The 17,363-nt window shown below is 43.5% G+C and overlaps 1 protein-coding gene across 9 annotated transcripts in view; it reads left to right on the forward strand.

Annotated features, from left to right (window-relative positions):
* Nucleotides 1-17,363, forward strand: part of LOC105464801 (exocyst complex component 2) — a 204,567-nt gene that overhangs the window by 71,012 nt on the left and 116,192 nt on the right. For all 9 annotated transcript variants that reach the window (XM_071097736.1, XM_071097742.1, XM_071097743.1 and 6 more), the window contains exons 5-7: nucleotides 3,497-3,610; nucleotides 5,216-5,340; nucleotides 16,728-16,808. In XM_071097736.1, the coding sequence (XP_070953837.1) occupies nucleotides 3,497-3,610; nucleotides 5,216-5,340; nucleotides 16,728-16,808 (320 nt within the window). The remainder of the gene's footprint in view (nucleotides 1-3,496; nucleotides 3,611-5,215; nucleotides 5,341-16,727; nucleotides 16,809-17,363) is intronic.

Genomic DNA, 17,363 nt, shown 5'->3' on the forward strand with positions numbered 1-17,363 from the left:
TGCAGCACCGTCAGTACCACCAGTGTAAGCTGCTGGTTCCCGTTGTACAGCACCGTCAGTACCACCGGTGTGAGCTGCTGGTTCACGTTGTGCAGCACCGTCAGTACCACCGGTGTGAGCTGTTGGTTCACGTTGTGCAGCACCGTCAGTACCACCGGTGTGAGCTGTTGGTTCATGTTGTGCAGCACCATCAGTACCACCGGTGTGAGCTGCTGGTTCAGGTTGTGCAGCACCGTCAGTACCACCAGTGTGAGCGTTGTAACTGTTTAGGACAGAGCCCTTTTCTATGTGTGCTGTGTGCATTCTACTTTTTAAAAAAAATTTATTTTGGCTATACACGTGGAGTATGATTTAGCTGCCAGACCCAAGGGGACTCTGTGTTCTTAACTGTTTCTCCAGGGTGTGCAGCTGCTGTATTTTTGAGTTTTGTGTCTGCATTTTATACTTTCTTGGCCTACTTGCTACCATTGTATCTATCACAGATCCTTTCTTCACATTGTCAGCTCTTAACACTAGCAACCTCCGTTCATTCCCTGTTTGCTTTTGGGCAGAGAAACACCAAGGCACGGGGAAGTTCCACAGGTGTGGGGAAGGGGCACAGAAGCTGTCTGACTTCTCAGCCTTCTTTCGTTTCTTTTTTCTCAGCTGTGTCCTTATGTTACTTGGAATTCATTCCTGCTAGATGAGGCTTTCTTGTACTTAAATTATGTGTGAAGACTGTTGTTAGTAGGAATTTAGTTGATATCAGTAGTGCATTTTGATTCTGTTCAGACCATTTAACTCTCTGACCAAGTGAAGCATGAGACACCACGTTGAATGGCCGTGTCTAGAAGGAAGGTTGACAGAAACATGGTCTGCAGCCACCGTGACTTCTCCTGCCCACGATGACACGCCCTACGGATTGGTCATGTCGTTCTTTGTAGCCGAGTGGAGACGAAGCCGTGATCCCGCACGCCGTCTTCCAGGCAGATGCTGCTGCCAGTTAGAGCAGGACTGCAGAAGGAGGCACTTTTGGGTCACCGAGCCGGGGTTCCGCATGTCACAGCTTAGCCTAAGCCTCCACTCAGTCGCTACATTCCCCCAAAGCTCTAACCTGGAGGCATGGGGTACAAATAAATAAAGTGAGAAAAACTTCCAAAGGTGAAAGGATTTTCTTACTAAGTAAAGTATGAGAACCAGCATGAAGAATCCAAACCAAAATAAACTTCTAAAAACTCAAAGTTCTCCACCTCCCTCCCAGAGACTGCTGACTGGTGAAAACGACCAGCAAGCTAATGAATGCCACACGCATGTATCAGGAGGATTCAGGCTGTAAATCTTTTAACTTGTGAAGCTGGTGAGGAAAGATGCAAGGTCCACTCAGTCTAAGTGGAAGTGGTGCCACCTCCTAAAATCTCATCTGTCTTCTCTTCTGTTATCGTAATTCTAAGCAAGGCATCCCCCACCCAATCAAAAAAGGAACATAGTGAAGCAGGGCAATGTTACAGAATGTGAACGGTTTGTCCTGTCCTGGCTGAGATGCTCGTGCAGTAGGCATTTGACTTTAGAGTGAGGGGCGTCTCGCGGTGTAGGGTTGATAGAGGAACTCCTTGAGATCTGGTTTTGCAGCTCACATCCCCTGTTCTTCTAGGGACCACAGAGGGAGAGGATGTGTAGACAGGCGAGGAGGATTTGTGCAGAGGTACCTATGGGGAGCGCCGGGCTAGGCCGTGAAGTGGGAGGATGCAGAGCGTGTGACCGTCTTCACTTAGGCCTGGTGAGTGGGACCTCCAGGTGCCAGTGTTCCCTGCAGCTGTGAGACACGGAGCCTGCATGGACAGTAGAGAGTAGAGGTGGCTGCATTTTAGGGGTGTTCTCCATGCCCAGGTGAGCAAGCAGCGTGCTAGAGAGAGTGGGCTCCAGGCTGTTGGAAGTTGTGCCTGTGGGCACTGGTCACCTGAACGTGGAGGGACTCCAGCAGGGAGTGTCTGCGGTAAGACTGAGAGACCCCTGGAGGCTGCGGGGTGGCAGGAGGAAGCAGATGCATCCGTGAGTCATGGCTGGAGGGGTCCAGAGCCCTTTAGGGAACCTGTGAAAATGCCACAAGACTCAAGTGGGTTTGAATACCTGGCAGGCAGAGAGCACAGGCCCCAAAGGACATTCCATTCTTACTTCTTTATCCATCCCACCCTTAACCTGTCCGACAGAGCTGCCATGTTTCCCCCAAACGAGCAAGCAGCCTGTTAACTATTGACTTTGGCCGGGAAGAGGGAAGAAAAACGTGTTACCTTTGGGTGAAGTTGGAGTGTTGACCACGGGCTAAGCTGCCTCATTTCTGAATTGAGGCTGTGTTTGTAATGATGAGACAGCAGGACTCTCCCAGAGAAGAGTAAGTACCACAGTCACCAGACTAATTTCTGAATTGAGGCTGTGTTTGTGATGAGACAGCAGGACTCTCCCAGAGAAGAGTAAGTACCACAGCACCGGACCTACCCACATTAAAAATTCTTTTGGGGCCAGAGTCATTTCCCTGCTGCGTAAGTGTTAAAGAGATGCTGCCCTATCAAATAATTTGTGTCTGGTTTATACCTTATGAGTTGGGCTTGTCCAGTGTTTCGGGGTGGGGGACAGCAAGTCAGACGAGCAAAGTACATACCCACGTGGTGGAAACCAGCATGCGGACCGTGTAGTCCCTTTGAGGCTGCTGAAGCGTCAGGTTTCAGGCCTCGAGCGGCAGAGATGAGCCCTGAGAGACAAGCGGGTTCGGTTCCTGGACGTGCTTGGATTTCATCCTGCAAACGGGCGGCGGGGGCAGCAAAGGCCGCCAGCTTGTGGGCCTTGGTGGGCACATCTGGCATCCCAGCATGGAACGTGACCTATAGCAGATACTTGATGAGTGTTCGAATGAATATGTAAATGAATTGATCCAGAAGTCAGTCTTAAGCATGTCGGCAAGATGAGGGAGCAGCAGATGATGTGGATACCCTGTTGTTACCACAAGCTTTTCTTCAAGTCATGCTAGACATGGATGCAAATGTGGCTGCTTTGTGATTAGATGTGGTTTTATTAGTACTTTGATGATTTCTTAGGCAGTACGTTTTAAAACAACTTTCGTATAGGTTTTAACAAAAATCATTTTAACAAAGTGATTTAATATTTTAAAATTACTGTATTCAAATTTTGATTTTTATACATTGAGTGGGGATTGATGTCATATTTCGATAGGTTTAATAAAACCGACAACTCAGCCTGATGTCTTAATCCTCTTTAAACCTGATATTCTTTTATTGATGTAATTTCTGTATTTCAACTAGTTTCCTATCTTTTCTATATATAATCAAAGTTTACATGTTAGAAGAATCAGCCATGATGGGGGAAATGTATTTTGTACATATATACAAACATATTCTGGGTAATGTATGATTAATATGTATTGTTGTAATGGTTTGTATTCGTATGTGTTACACTGGATACATAATAACCACTGAAATCTATTTGAAACCTTTTTTCCCCTCAGAAGTAAATTTTCCCAGAAGGACTTAGAAATGCTGTTCCATGGGATGAGTGCCGATTTCACAAGTGAGAATTTTTCAGCTGCCTGGTATCTTATAGAGAATCACTCAAACACCAGGTTAGTGGATATGGGACTGTCAGCTGTAAAGGGTTTCACTCAGGTGCTAAAACTGGAATTACTCGGTAACTTGAGTTTTAGGTCTGGCTCTGCCTACAGTTGCATAGTTTTAGGTCTACGAGCTCTTTGACTTTGGGTTTGCCCGTGAACATCTCAGGGTGTCTGTTTCCTTATTTGTACAATGAGATGATTCTTTAGAGGTCTTTCATTTCCCACTGTCATTTTATGTTCAATATATTTCATTATTGGCGCAGGTTATTAAAAATTTATGGAGCCTTAGCTGGGGACTTAAACTGACACGTGTGAGTGTGATGTCTCCCTACTCAATAACATGTAGATTTTAAGTTCTGGTGTGGAACGTGGAACGCGCTGCCCTCTCTGACCACACGTGTGAGTGTGATGTCTCCCTACTCAACAACATACAGATTTTAAGTTCTGGTGTAGAACGTGGAACACGCTGCCTTCTCTGACCATAGGGCAAAGGAAGATGAGTTGGTTTATCATCATGTAAGGACCTGCCTTAAAATTAGCAAAAAAGTAGACAAAGTCATATATCAAATTTCAAGGTTCCCTTTTGTCTTCTAATTACATTTTACTCTCTGCAAGAGCAGGTTTGTAGCTTATTTGCAAGATTGATTTAAAATAATTATGTTCCACAAAAACGTTTGGATAAATCAATGGTTTATTGCTTAAAACTTAAATTATTGATAAATCAGTGTGCTAAAATATACCTTAATATAAATGTTTCATTCACTTATTAGGATGAAAAGCATTACTAGAAAACATGAAGAAAAGTTGGCATTTTAATACGTAGGGTAAATTTAACCTGATTGCTTTTTAAAGCAAATGTCCAAGGTGAATTTTTTCATTGCAGAAGATGATTCTAATTTTATATTACAGATGTAAAATTTCTATTGTTATAAGTCAAAATTGAGCTCCGTTTCTTGTGTAGGTCTATCAAGAATACGTTTAAAGTTTTATAGCCAGATTTTCTTAGCTCAAATGGACATACAACTTCAGAAATACAGAGGCCTGCCTTCACTTTTCTCTGCTTTAGATATTGAGATAAGATACTGTGGTCTTCCTAGTTATTTAAGTTGTGAATTGACCCACAGGATTTACATAATTTTATTATTAAGGACAGAGGACTGAGTATTGATGAGTAGAACATTATGCTCAGTGTTCCACAATGCTTCAGTGAATGTACAAAGCAGTTACACTTTGGAAATATTGTCTATCACTGGATGATCTGTGTCTTCTTATCTGGTACAGGATGTTCAAAACTCTTTATCTGGTAAGTTGTATATATTATATATAGGTTATAAAAACATTACACATTTACTTCTTAGGGGTCTAATGTATTTGGAATTACCATTGAGGGCCCCAACACTCGTATAGCTGTTGTAATTTAGGCATTCGTAATAAAAGGTTTAGGTCTACGTAACAATTTGAAAGCGTTTAGTTTTCGTCTGGCTTCATGTGATTTTAATCTGTATGCTGCTTAGCATCGGTTTTAGCATGTGAAGTGTTTTCCACCGAAGGAATTCTGTTTTCTTTTTTGCGTGTTTGGAGTGTCAAACGTTTGATTTCTTTATTTCCTTTCAGTTTTGAGCAGCTCAAAATGGCAGTCGCCAACCTCAAGAGACAGGCGAACAAGAAGAGCGAGGGCAGCCTGGCCTACGTGAAAGGCGGTCTCAGTACCTTCTTTGAGGCACAGGATGCCCTCTCAGGTAAGGCGATCCTCAGAGCCATCTGCCGGCGGCTTCCGCCGTGGAAACCTGACACTGCCTGCAGAGTGTTTACAGGGTGTGACATTCGGTCTGTTTTTATCAAAGTAGAGATCTAAAATGTGCTATAAATACTTGTTGCAGAGTAGGCTGGCATCTCTTTGAAGACTTGGTACTTTAAAAATTTATCTCTGAGGCTTTTGTTAACCCATCTTACATGTGTGAAATGGGAGACTACTTTAACTCTCTGTGATGCCCACTCTCCAGGGCTGATAAGAAATTAAATCCCAATGCGTAAAATTTGAGGATTTAAAAAAATCCTCTCACAACCATCAGTATCTTACAGATGTGACTAATTCTGTCAATGCCACCCACTGTGTGTTCACTTTGGAAAGGCGGATGACAGGATACCAGTCTCCAGCCCTTCCCACCCAGGCCCCTTCCCGCCCAGGCCCCCACACGTGCACGCAGGGCGGATGACAGGATACCAGTCTCTCGCCCAAGCCCCCACATGTGCACGCAGGGCGGATGACAGGATACCAGTCTCTTCAGCCCTTCTCGCCCAGGCCCCCACATGTGCACGCAGGGCGGATGACAGGATACCAGTCTCTCCAGCCCTTCCCGCCCAGGCCCCCACACGTGCACGCAGGTAGCTGTCACTGTGCCGTCATCTGTGTGTGGGAGGGACGTTGTGTGGAGTACAGATGTCATAGCTTTAGACATGTTAATGCAAGATATTGGTAGGGTTTTTTTTTTTTTAAATAAAATTGCCTTTAATTAATAAAAGTTTAATTATTGCTATTTAGTAAAAAGCGATCTTTATTAATAAAAGTTAACTCAATTCTTTTTAATAGCTAAGATACTTAAACCTAAGTACCTGTATAGCTTAAGCATCCATCACTCTAACCGTACATTGAGGCCACATCTTCTTCAATTCGGAAAGGTAAATTTTAAAAAATTATTTTGTGTTCCTAAACCATAGACATTCTTTTATTGTTTTAAAAGTCCCCCTCCCCCATCTCTACAAAAAATACAAAAAATTAGCCAGGCATAGTGGGCGCCTGTAGTCCTAACTCCTCGGGAGGTTGAAGCCGGAGAATTGCTTGAACGTGGGAGGCGGAGGTTGCAGTGAGCTGAGATCGCGCCACTGCACTCCAGCCTGGGTGACAGAGCGAGACTCCGTCTCTAAATAAATAAATAAATAAGTCCCCCTCTTCCTGTGCCATATGTGCTTAATTGATCTCCGACACTTAAATGTGTATGTGATGCAGCTTCTTCCTTGCAGGAAGGGGTAAAATGTGAATGTCTAGGGGGGAACAGAGAAGGTCGGTGCTCTTCCTTGATAAATACATGTGCCTTATGTTTCTCGATGGTGTGCCATTCTTAATTTGTGCTTATTGCTGTTCTCTCTAAGTCACCAATAGTGAATCTTAGCATGTCAGGAAGAAAACCTGAGCATGTATGAACAGAGTTTGGTATTAATCAGATAAAGTGGTTATTCATATGCCCAGTAGCTGCACAAATGTTTCCCACAAATTACTGTAATTAAAAGGATTTATCTTAGCAACAAGACAAGTTTGGCGTTTCCACCCTTTTTAAAAAACGTATTTACATCTGCATATATATTTGTATTTATGCTTTTTGCTTCTGTAAATGACTTCACTCTTGGCAGATCTTAAGAAGTTTTATTTGGTACACCAGATTTATGTAGTCACATTTATTAGTCATTCACCCTAGACGTATGTTAGCAACTTTAAGTTTAATAAAGATAATGCTGACCAGCTACTAATGAACACATGAACTTATAGCATATAGGAAGTGATTATAATAGTAAATTTGTACTTTAGACACATGTATTTAGCTTTTATGTTTTTTGAAATAAAGGAAATGCATATTATAGAAAATACTAAATAGATAATTAGCAAGAGTGTCTATTGTAGATATAATCACATTAACATTTTAATGTATTTCCTTTTATCTTCTTTTCTTAGCTTATATGAGTATCTATTACAAAGTTGGGTTTATATTGTAGAATTGTGTGTGCTAGAAACCTTTTATTCTTTAGGTAAAACCTGTTGCACACCTCTAAGTGATTATGTTAATTTACTATAGGATTCATACCTTTTTTTTTTTTTTTTTGAGAAGGAGTCTTGCTCTGTCGCCAGGCTTGAGTGCAGTGGCGCGACCTCGGCTCACTGCAACCTCTGCCTCCCAGTTTCAAGCGATTCCCCTGCCTCAGCCTCTGGAGTAGCTGGGACTACAGGTGCACACCACCACACCCGGCTGTTTTTTTGTATTTTAGTAGAGACAGAGTTTCACCACATTGGACAGGATGGTTTTGATCTCCTGACCTCGTGATCTGCCCGCCTCGGCCTCCCAAAGTGCTGGGATTATAGGCGACAGCCACTGCACCCGGCCTATTAGCTTTTTATGACTTTTTCTAACTGTAGTCTTAAATGAAATTGATGTGTAGTTTTGTAAAAGGCTTTTTTGGTCAGGTTTGAGTGTTACTGTTACGTGGTAACGTGGGGATCTCCATGTGTTGCTCTGTGTGCTGTCAGTGGCCATGTAGACTAGGAGTTACGTGGTTCAAATTTGACAGAGCTGATATGTAGTTGCTCAGGTAATTTGGTTTTACTTTTCTATTATGAATATTTTCGAACATGTGAAAAGCGGAGATGAAAGTATAATTAACTTCTGCGTACCTGTCACCTAGATTTAACAATTATTGCTCTTTTTTTATACTCACTTTTGAGGTTGGTTTGTTTGCATCTTGCTGATGTATTTTAAAGCAAACCTCAAGCAGCATGGTTTCCTCCTAAATACCTGAATGTCAGTCTCTCAAGTAAGGGTAAGGACATTTATGTGCATAATCACAATGATATTATCATAGTTAACCAAATTAGCAGTAATTTTTAAATATCATCTCATTCCCAGTTCAGATTTCTCAAATTATCCCCAAACTTGTTTTTTTATAGTTGATATGTCCAGATCAAGATTCAAATAAAATTCAGGCATTTCACTTAATTTTTAAATCTCTTAATCCTCTTTTGAACTAAAACCATCCCCTCACCTTTCTTACCCTGTTTCTGGTTTTTCGTTGTTTTATTTGTTTGTTTTTTTTTTTTGTTTGTTTGTTTGTTTGTTTGTTTTTAAATGGAGTCTCACTCTGTTGCCCAGGCTGGAGTGCAGTGGCGCGATCTCGGCTCACTGCAACCTCTGCCTCCTGGGTTCAAGCGATTCTCCTGCCTCAGCCTCTCGAGTAGCTGGGATTACAGGCGCCGCCACCGCGCCCAGCTGATTTCCACACCCAGCCTGTTTCTGGTTTTTCATGCCACTGATTTGTTGAAGAAACAAGGTCATTTGTCCTGGAAGGTATCCCCCACTCTGAATTTGACCGATGACTTCCTCATGGTATCATTTAACTTATTTTTCTTGCCATTAAATTGCTTGGACTTACCTAATTGGATGTTAGATAGATTCACTTTCAGCATTTTCAGGCACGGATAGTGCTGTGCTTCCTGGTTCATCGCACCAGGCAGGAGTGCGTTGGCGTCTGGGGCCCCTCCTGAGGACTGAATCAGTGGCTTCAAGGGGGGATTGGGAGCCAGCAGGTGAGACAGATAAGTGTGTGTACACACACACACACACGCACACGCACACACACGTATGCTTTTCAACCCTCTACTATCTCTGCTTTATTTTGATTTTGTTTTCCCTGAAATTCTCTATTTTATCAAGATTTTCATGTTTTATTAGCATTGCATTCTAATTTTTAAATTATTTAAAATTCATGTTATAGGCCCTTTCATTATCTGTTTTATTTGTATGTTCTATGTGATTTTTTTTTAACATTGATTTTTTAGGGATATCTTTTTTGTGTTTTTAAAATGTGTAATTTTAATTTTCCTCCTTGACTTAGTAGTTTTTAGTAAATTTTTCTTTTCGTAGTCTGTTCTTACAGTACTGTGAACAGAGAAAATGTTTCTTAATATATATTAAGTTTTTTTAAGTATGCCAAAAATTAAAAAGGATGGACAGACATGTTTTCTTCAGGGTCCACTATCTGATATAATATCAATGCCTGATTAATTATATTATTTAAATCTAGCTTCTTTATATTAAACATGACAGACAAATCTCCGTCTTTAATTTTGATTCTGTCAGCTTTTCTTTGTGTGTAACGCATGTGTTTGCTTCGTAACTTCTGGTTCTTAGATTCTCTTGATGAGAACGTATTCTTAAGTAGTCCCCGAGATTTCCCTCGGTTTGGTGTTTTGCTAGATGGACTCACAGAACTCAGGGAAAGCCGTTGTACTGAGTTACGGTTCATTACCGGGAAATTACAGCTTACAGTCAGCCGGGGAGAGAGATTCATGGAGCAGATCTAGGTGATTTTCATCCATGGAGCTTCCAGTAGTCTCCCAGTGGAACTCCAGGCAGCACTGACTTTCCTGGTAACAGTGCGGACAACGCACGTGGAGTACTTCCATCCAAGGAAGCTACCCGAACCTTGTTGTCCAGATCCAGAGTCTCTAGTAGGGCCCCGTCACACGGACGTGGTCAAGGCTGACTTCAGTCTTCTCCCTCAGATCAGGCGGATATTGAGTGACCCTAAGTCCTCACCGTCAGTTCCACTGTTAGATTATCTAGTGCGGCCGGTGGTCCACAGGCAAACAAAGACACTCTTACCAGGCAGAACATTTCAAGAGTTTAGAGATTACCTCCCAGGACCTGAGGGCAAAGGCCAGACCTTTTGGGGGGCAAGATTAGATTATTTGATGCACAATAACGTAATGTTAGCATTTTATACCTTTCCTTTTGTATGCGTTTGCTTGGTATATTATTTGTAATATTCTTTGTAACCTTTTAGAGATTTTTCTTTTGACATGTGTCTTGTGTTGCTACATGTGGCAGGATTTTGATTTTTTAAATACTATTCTGAGAGCCTTTGCTTTTAAATAGAAGAATGGAAGCCATTTACATTTATCATAATTGAAATGTTTGTCCTGATATCTTTTTCTTTTGTCTTGTTACCTTTTGTGCTTCCTTTTTTCTTCTTGGCAGTGTAGACCATATTATTTGCAGATTTGAGAGAAATGTTTTAAGATTTTATTATAGGTTGTCTCGACTTCTGTTACATTGACAACAGTTTAGCATGTCTTTATTTCCCATACCTTTCCCTTTTTTTTTTTTTTTTTGCCTCAATTTAATTTGAAATTATGGACCCAGCTTATTTTACCTTTTCCAGTTTTAGATTTATTTTTTGTCTCTTACATTTAATTTTATATTTACCACAGTTATACAGTAAACATGTATATATTGTGTGTACATATCTATGTGTGTCTGTGTGAATATATGTGTGTGTGTATATATACACACAAACATATACAGTACATATACACGTAAACTTAATTGGCTTTGATGTTTATTGCCTATGTTTTATATTTCATTTTCCTATCCTTATCTTTGAAATTTTTTGTCTTGAACAATGTGTTACATCTTTTATGCTATACCTTTTGAATTCTGGTGTGTCTGGAAGTACCTCTTGCCTGTATGCATGAACACACTTGACTGTAAGAGAATTATTTTCTGAAGACATTGATCCAATGACTTTTAGTGTTGCAGAGACAAAATCCTGAGCCAACATAATTCTTCATTACTTGTAAATTGTTTGTTTTTCTCCCTATCTAAATGTTTAAAAGATGTATTTGTTTAGCCTTGGATTTTTTTAGAAACGAAAAAACACCTTTGCAGGATATACTGGAATACAGGTTCTGTTTTCATTCATTTTAGCCAACACTTGATAAGCCTTCCGAACCTAGAGACTCCCATCTTCAATTCTCGGAGCTCTTCTTGTTTTTACGTTAGATAGAACTCACGGTTTTCCTCTGAATGTCTTGGATTAACACGTCGCTCTCTCGCTTCTGCCCCTGCGCGCTGCCCAGCAGTGGATGCCGCCTCCCGATTTCCGCCTGTTTTCCTGCTATTCTGGGATGTGGGGAAGTTGTTCTCTAAATGGTTATCAAAGGAAAGGAGCTGTGTGGTTAAGAAAAATGGGGGAACAGAACTGTAGTCCTGAAGATAGGTACGGAACACTGGAAGATGTTTCTGGTCTGTAGCATCCTTGTGTTCCAGAGTTGGGCATGGGGGATAGGCACGAATCAGAGCTTTTCTCTGCTTTTTTTTTTTTTTTTTTTTTCCCATCATCTGCATGCTTCAGTTCCATCCAGTGAACTATTTCATACCCAGTCCAAGTCTGCTTTTTTTCAGTCCACCCAACCCGGTATACCGTTAATAGCCTTTACTCATCCTTAAGTTTTTATGCCATTGTCAGTTTTGTTTCTTCCTGTGGGTCCCCGCAGGTATTTTAATTAGAACTTGAGAAGAAATGTGTCTGGCATAACACCTGCCAGTAGCAACCTTTGTATCTTTAGTTTGGTTTTTTCTTTATTCTGCAAAAATGTTTCTAGCACCAGACTTCATTTTGCCATGGCCTTCCCTCTGTCATTCCCTTGTGTTCCCTTGAAGTGGGAGTGACCTGTGGGTCGTTAGCAGATGCTGCTCACACTGGCCCTCCGGGGTGGCGGCGAGGTTGGTGGAGCTGTTGGTAGAGGGTGAAAGGCCTTCCCGAGCTCCTCGGTGCCTCTGAGCACCACCTTTGTTTTGGTAGCGATTTCCCTGAATGCCCCGAGCTTGTGCATTTAATGACCTGTATAATCTCTTGTTTTTAGTGACAAATCCACCATTATCACTTGCTCCTTTCAAGAACACCTGCGGGTCAAAACTATATGAATGAATTTTGGTTACGGTTACTAGTGTGAAAAGCCTGAGCAGAGCAAATGACACATGTTGCTCCCGGCACTATTTGTCTTACTTGTCTTCCTTCCCCTGTTCCTTTTATTGCTGCTGCTTAACTCTGGGTGGCTTGAGACATAATTGATTTTTTGACACGTTCTGTTGTTAGTGTCTGTTGATGTATGAAGATAATTCAGGTAAGTATCATTTTCAAGGACTCAGTTATCTCAGTGAGAATCATTCCTGTTAGTCTTCTAGTTGCAATTATTTTATTATTTATTGATTTTCTTCAGTATAATTTGGGAAGAGAAGGAACCAGAGAATACTTAACCAGTTTAAATATAATTTATATATGATTTGTCTACTCTGATAAAAGTTTGGTAAAATAAGAAATAGAAACTAAATGTTTGAAGGGCTCTTTGTCAATTTAAAATATTAATGCATCTTACACTAACCCTTCCTCTTCTCCTACTTCAGTAAGTATAGTCCTCCTCAGAGGTCAGCATGTGAGCCAAATTAGGCCGCAGCCTTTGTACAGGCCGGGAGCTAAGCATGGCTGTGTTTTCCCATGCTAAAAACAAAACAAGAAGAATATGTGATAGAGGCCGTATGTGGCCCACGAAGCCTGAAGTGTTTACTGTTTGGTTCTTCATAGCAATAGTTTGCTCATCTGTGATCTGGCTTGAATATTCCTGTCTCACACGGGCTAGCATTAACGTAGAATGCTTAGAGCATGTACATGCTTCTGTGCCCAACCCTGGATCCTTTAGATATACCCTACACAGACATTATTCCTTAGTGCCTCGTTTAACAACGGCATTTACAGAAATGCATGGATGGGTGTTATGAATTTTTTATTTCAATTGCAAATTTGACATCTACATCTTATTTGAGCGTTAAAATGATCAAATAATCGTAGTGAACTAATAGTCTTTCTATAACCTTGATTTTTCTTTAAGAAGTGCTGTTATACATACTTTTTTGTTTTCTCAAGTACAAACTTATAATGTTCAACTGCTTCACATATTTAAGTTTTAATAGATTAGAAACAATAACAAACCTATGATCATGTACCAAGTTGCTTATTGAGTTATTCTACTTAAAACTGTTTTCAGAGAAAATAAAAGGTCAAGTGAACCAGACATTGGGTTATTTGGTTTAATTTTCTGGAAAATAGGATTGCCTTTATCAGATGCCAGTGTCTCTCAGTCCTCATGCTTGGCTGACAGTTTGACAGTGACTCTGCTGTGGGGGAGACGGGTGGAGGAGGTTAGCCTGTCAGCAAAAAGGGCTGTAAACTGAGCCAGGGGTCCGGGGTCACCTCACCTTGACCTGCTCATCAGTGATGGGTTTTGTCAGCATCAGAAAATGTGGCGACATGATTCCCTTTAATGCTGATTTTGACTCAGACAGCAACCCGTGGAGCTGCTGTGGGGTGTGACATCTCAGCACGGCGCCTGCTCAGTGGGTCCCGGTGTCCTTCTCGCCAGGACTGGCAGAGCATCACAGCAGCCTTTAAACCAAGAGGGAGAGCGGATCTGCACACACACAGGAGGGAGAGCGGATCTGCACACACACAGAGGGAGAGCGGATCTGCACACACACAGAGGGAGAGCGGATCTGCACACACACAGGAGGGAGAGCGGATCTGCACACACACAGAGGGAGAGCGGATCCGCACACACACAGGAGGGAGAGCGGATCTGCACACACACAGGAGGGAGAGCGGATCTGCACACACACAGAGGGAGAGCAGATCTGCACACACACAGGAGGGAGAGCGGATCTGCACACACACAGAGGGAGAGCGGATCCGCACACACACACAGAGGAGGGAGAGCAGATCCGCACACACACACACAGGAGGGAGAGCGGATCCGCACACACACACACAGGAGGGAGAGCGGATCCGCACACACACACAGAGGAGGGAGAGCGGATCTGCACACACACAGGAGGGAGAGTGGATCTGCACACACACAGGAGGGAGAGCGGATCTGCGCACACACACACAGGAGGGAGAGCGGATCCGCACACACACACACAGGAGGGAGAGCGGATCCGCACACACACACAGAGGAGGGAGAGCGGATCCGCACACACACACACAGGGGGGAGAGCGGATCTGCACACACACAGGAGGGAGAGCAGATCTGCACACACACAGGAGGGAGAGCGGATCTGCACACACACAGGAGGGAGAGCGGATCTGCGCACACACAGGAGGGAGAGCGGATCCGCACACACACAGGAGGGAGAGCGGATCCGCACACGCACAGGAGAGCAGATCTGCACACACACAGGAGGGAGAGCGGATCCGCACACATAGGAGGGAGAGCGGATCCGCACACACACACAGAGGAGGGAGAGCGGATCCGCACACACACACACAGGAGGGAGAGCGGATCTGCACACACACAGGAGGGAGAGCGGATCCGCACACACACAGGAGGGAGAGCGGATCCGCACACACACAGGGGGGAGAGCGGATCTGCACACACACAGGGGGGAGAGCGGATCTGCACACACAGGAGGGAGAGCGGATCTGCACACACAGGAGGGAGAGCGGATCCGCACACACACAGGAGGGAGAGCGGATCCGCACACACACAGGGGGGAGAGCGGATCTGCACACACACAGGAGGGAGAGCGGATCTGCACACACAGGAGGGAGAGCGGATCCGCACACACACAGGGGGGAGAGCGGATCCGCACACACACAGGGGGGAGAGCGGATCCGCACACACACAGGGGGGAGAGCGGATCTGCACACACACAGGAGGGAGAGCGGATCTGCGCACACACAGGAGGGAGAGCGGATCCGCACACACACAGGAGGGAGAGCGGATCTGCACACACACAGGAGAGCGGATCTGCACACACACAGGAGGGAGAGCGGATCTGCACACACACAGGAGGGAGAGCGGATCTGCACACACACAGGAGAGCGGATCTGCACACACACAGGAGGGAGAGCGGATCTGCACACACACAGGAGGGAGAGCGGATCTGCACACACACAGGAGGGAGAGCGGATCTGCACACACACAGGAGGGAGAGCGGATCTGCACACACACAGGAGGGAGAGCGGATCCGCACACACACACACAGGAGGGAGAGCGGATCCGCACACACACAGGAGGGAGAGCGGATCTGCACACACACAGGAGAGCGGATCTGCACACACACAGGGGGGAGAGCGGATCCGCACACACACAGGAGGGAGAGCGGATCTGCACACACACAGGAGAGCGGATCTGCACACACACAGGAGGGAGAGCGGATCTGCACACACACAGGAGGGAGAGCGGATCTGCACACACACAGGAGGGAGAGCGGATCTGCACACACAGGAGGGAGAGCGGATCTGCACACACACAGGAGGGAGAGCGGATCTGCACACACACAGGAGAGCGGATCTGCGCACACACAGGAGGGAGAGCGGATCTGCACACACACAGGGGGGAGAGCGGATCCGCACACACACAGGAGGGAGAGCGGATCTGCACACACACAGGAGGGAGAGCGGATCTGCACACACACAGGAGGGAGAGCGGATCTGCACACACACAGGAGGGAGAGCGGATCTGCACACACACAGGAGGGAGAGCGGATCTGCACACACACAGGAGGGAAGTCTTCCCGGTTTCGCTTTCTAGTACTTAGGCATAGCCTGACTCCTTTCCTTACAGATCGGGAAGGAAGTTCCTTTCCATTTCACTTAGTGAGTTGAACCCCAGTTTCCGCTTTGGTATGTAGGAACATTTTATGTCACTGTTACCACACAGTTCAAATTCTGAAACATGACAGAAATTACTTTCTCCTCCCTCTGAGTCAGCCCAACTAATTCAACTACAGTAGCTGGGTTTTCCCCAAATGTATTCCTTTTTTCTCTGAATGTGTTTCTTTGATAGAGGAGCAGTCTGTTTATTTTAGAATTTCAAAGAAAACTTGAGGTGGCTTACTGAAAGAAAAAAAAGATGAAAAATAACAGGATCATAATTAAAAACTAATTAAAAGGAGCAGAGAGAGAGATGTTAGCAGACATTGAGTGTGTGTTCGTAGTGCATTTGAGTACTCAGAGTTTTCTGACCAATTATCTGAAATGCCTGGGACTCAGCAGTGTTTCAGATTTTTAAATATTCGCATGACATAGTTATTGGTTGGACATCCCAAATCTGAACATCTGAAATGGGAAGTGCTCCAATTAACATTTCCTTTGACTGTCATGTGAGTGCTTCAAGTTTCAGATTTTGGAGCATTTTGGATTTTCGGATTGGAGATATTCAGCCTGTAGTAGTGAGACCCAGGATGCCTCAAGTCTCCCTTTTCTTTTTCAGTTCAGCTGTTTTTACCGCTTGGTCTCGAAGACAGATGATTGTGTTACGTACTATTTTAATGGTGGTAAACTGTGAATAACGTAGACTGGTGTCTGCTGGGTGCCTTGTACAGGGCAGCATGGTTTTACTCCTTTTCAGCAGTGAAAATACTGTGACCATTTTAAAAAGCTGTTTAAAAATATCATTTTGATTTAATGTATCTCCACCCATTAAAATGGCCTACATTTTAACTAGATTTTTTTTTTTTCCTAGCCATCCATCAAAAGCTAGAAGCAGATGGAACGGAAAAAGTAGAAGGATCCATGACGCAGAAACTGGAGAATGTTCTGAACAGTAAGTTTTGTACTACTACCCATAACTATTTACGGACTTTACAACATGCTTTAAAATTAGTTCTTGGACCTGATATCACGGGATAAGGCAGTAAGTTGCATTTTAGTATTTATTTCTAAATGGTAATGATTTAATGAACACAAAGGGGAATAGAAACATTGAAAATGAATGTTCTGTTTCTGCTTGCATTTTATTTATGAGAAATCATAATTTGAAAACAATCCACTTCTTGAGGAATAAAGTTTCCTACCATAAAACCGACCAGCATATAAACAGCATCTTCAAAGCTAGGAAAGCACTGAAGCAGTAGCCAGGATTGTCACTGACCAGCAACCTGGAGGAGCCGCCATCAGGTGTCTCCCAGCGTTAATGCAAATAACCTCAGCCGTGAGAGTAACAGATTCTTAGGGGCCATTTATTTGTGTATACCTTGCCTTTTTCCGAAAAAGAATTTAAGGCCGCTGGCTATTTAAGAATGTGTCTAAATCTGAGATATTTTGTAAAAATTATAGGCCCAGGGAAAATGGCTATGTGCAAAGTTTTGAGTTCTGTCCA

This window comes from Macaca nemestrina, chromosome 5 (genome assembly GCF_043159975.1).
Source record: "Macaca nemestrina isolate mMacNem1 chromosome 5, mMacNem.hap1, whole genome shotgun sequence".
NCBI lineage: Eukaryota > Metazoa > Chordata > Mammalia > Primates > Cercopithecidae > Macaca > Macaca nemestrina.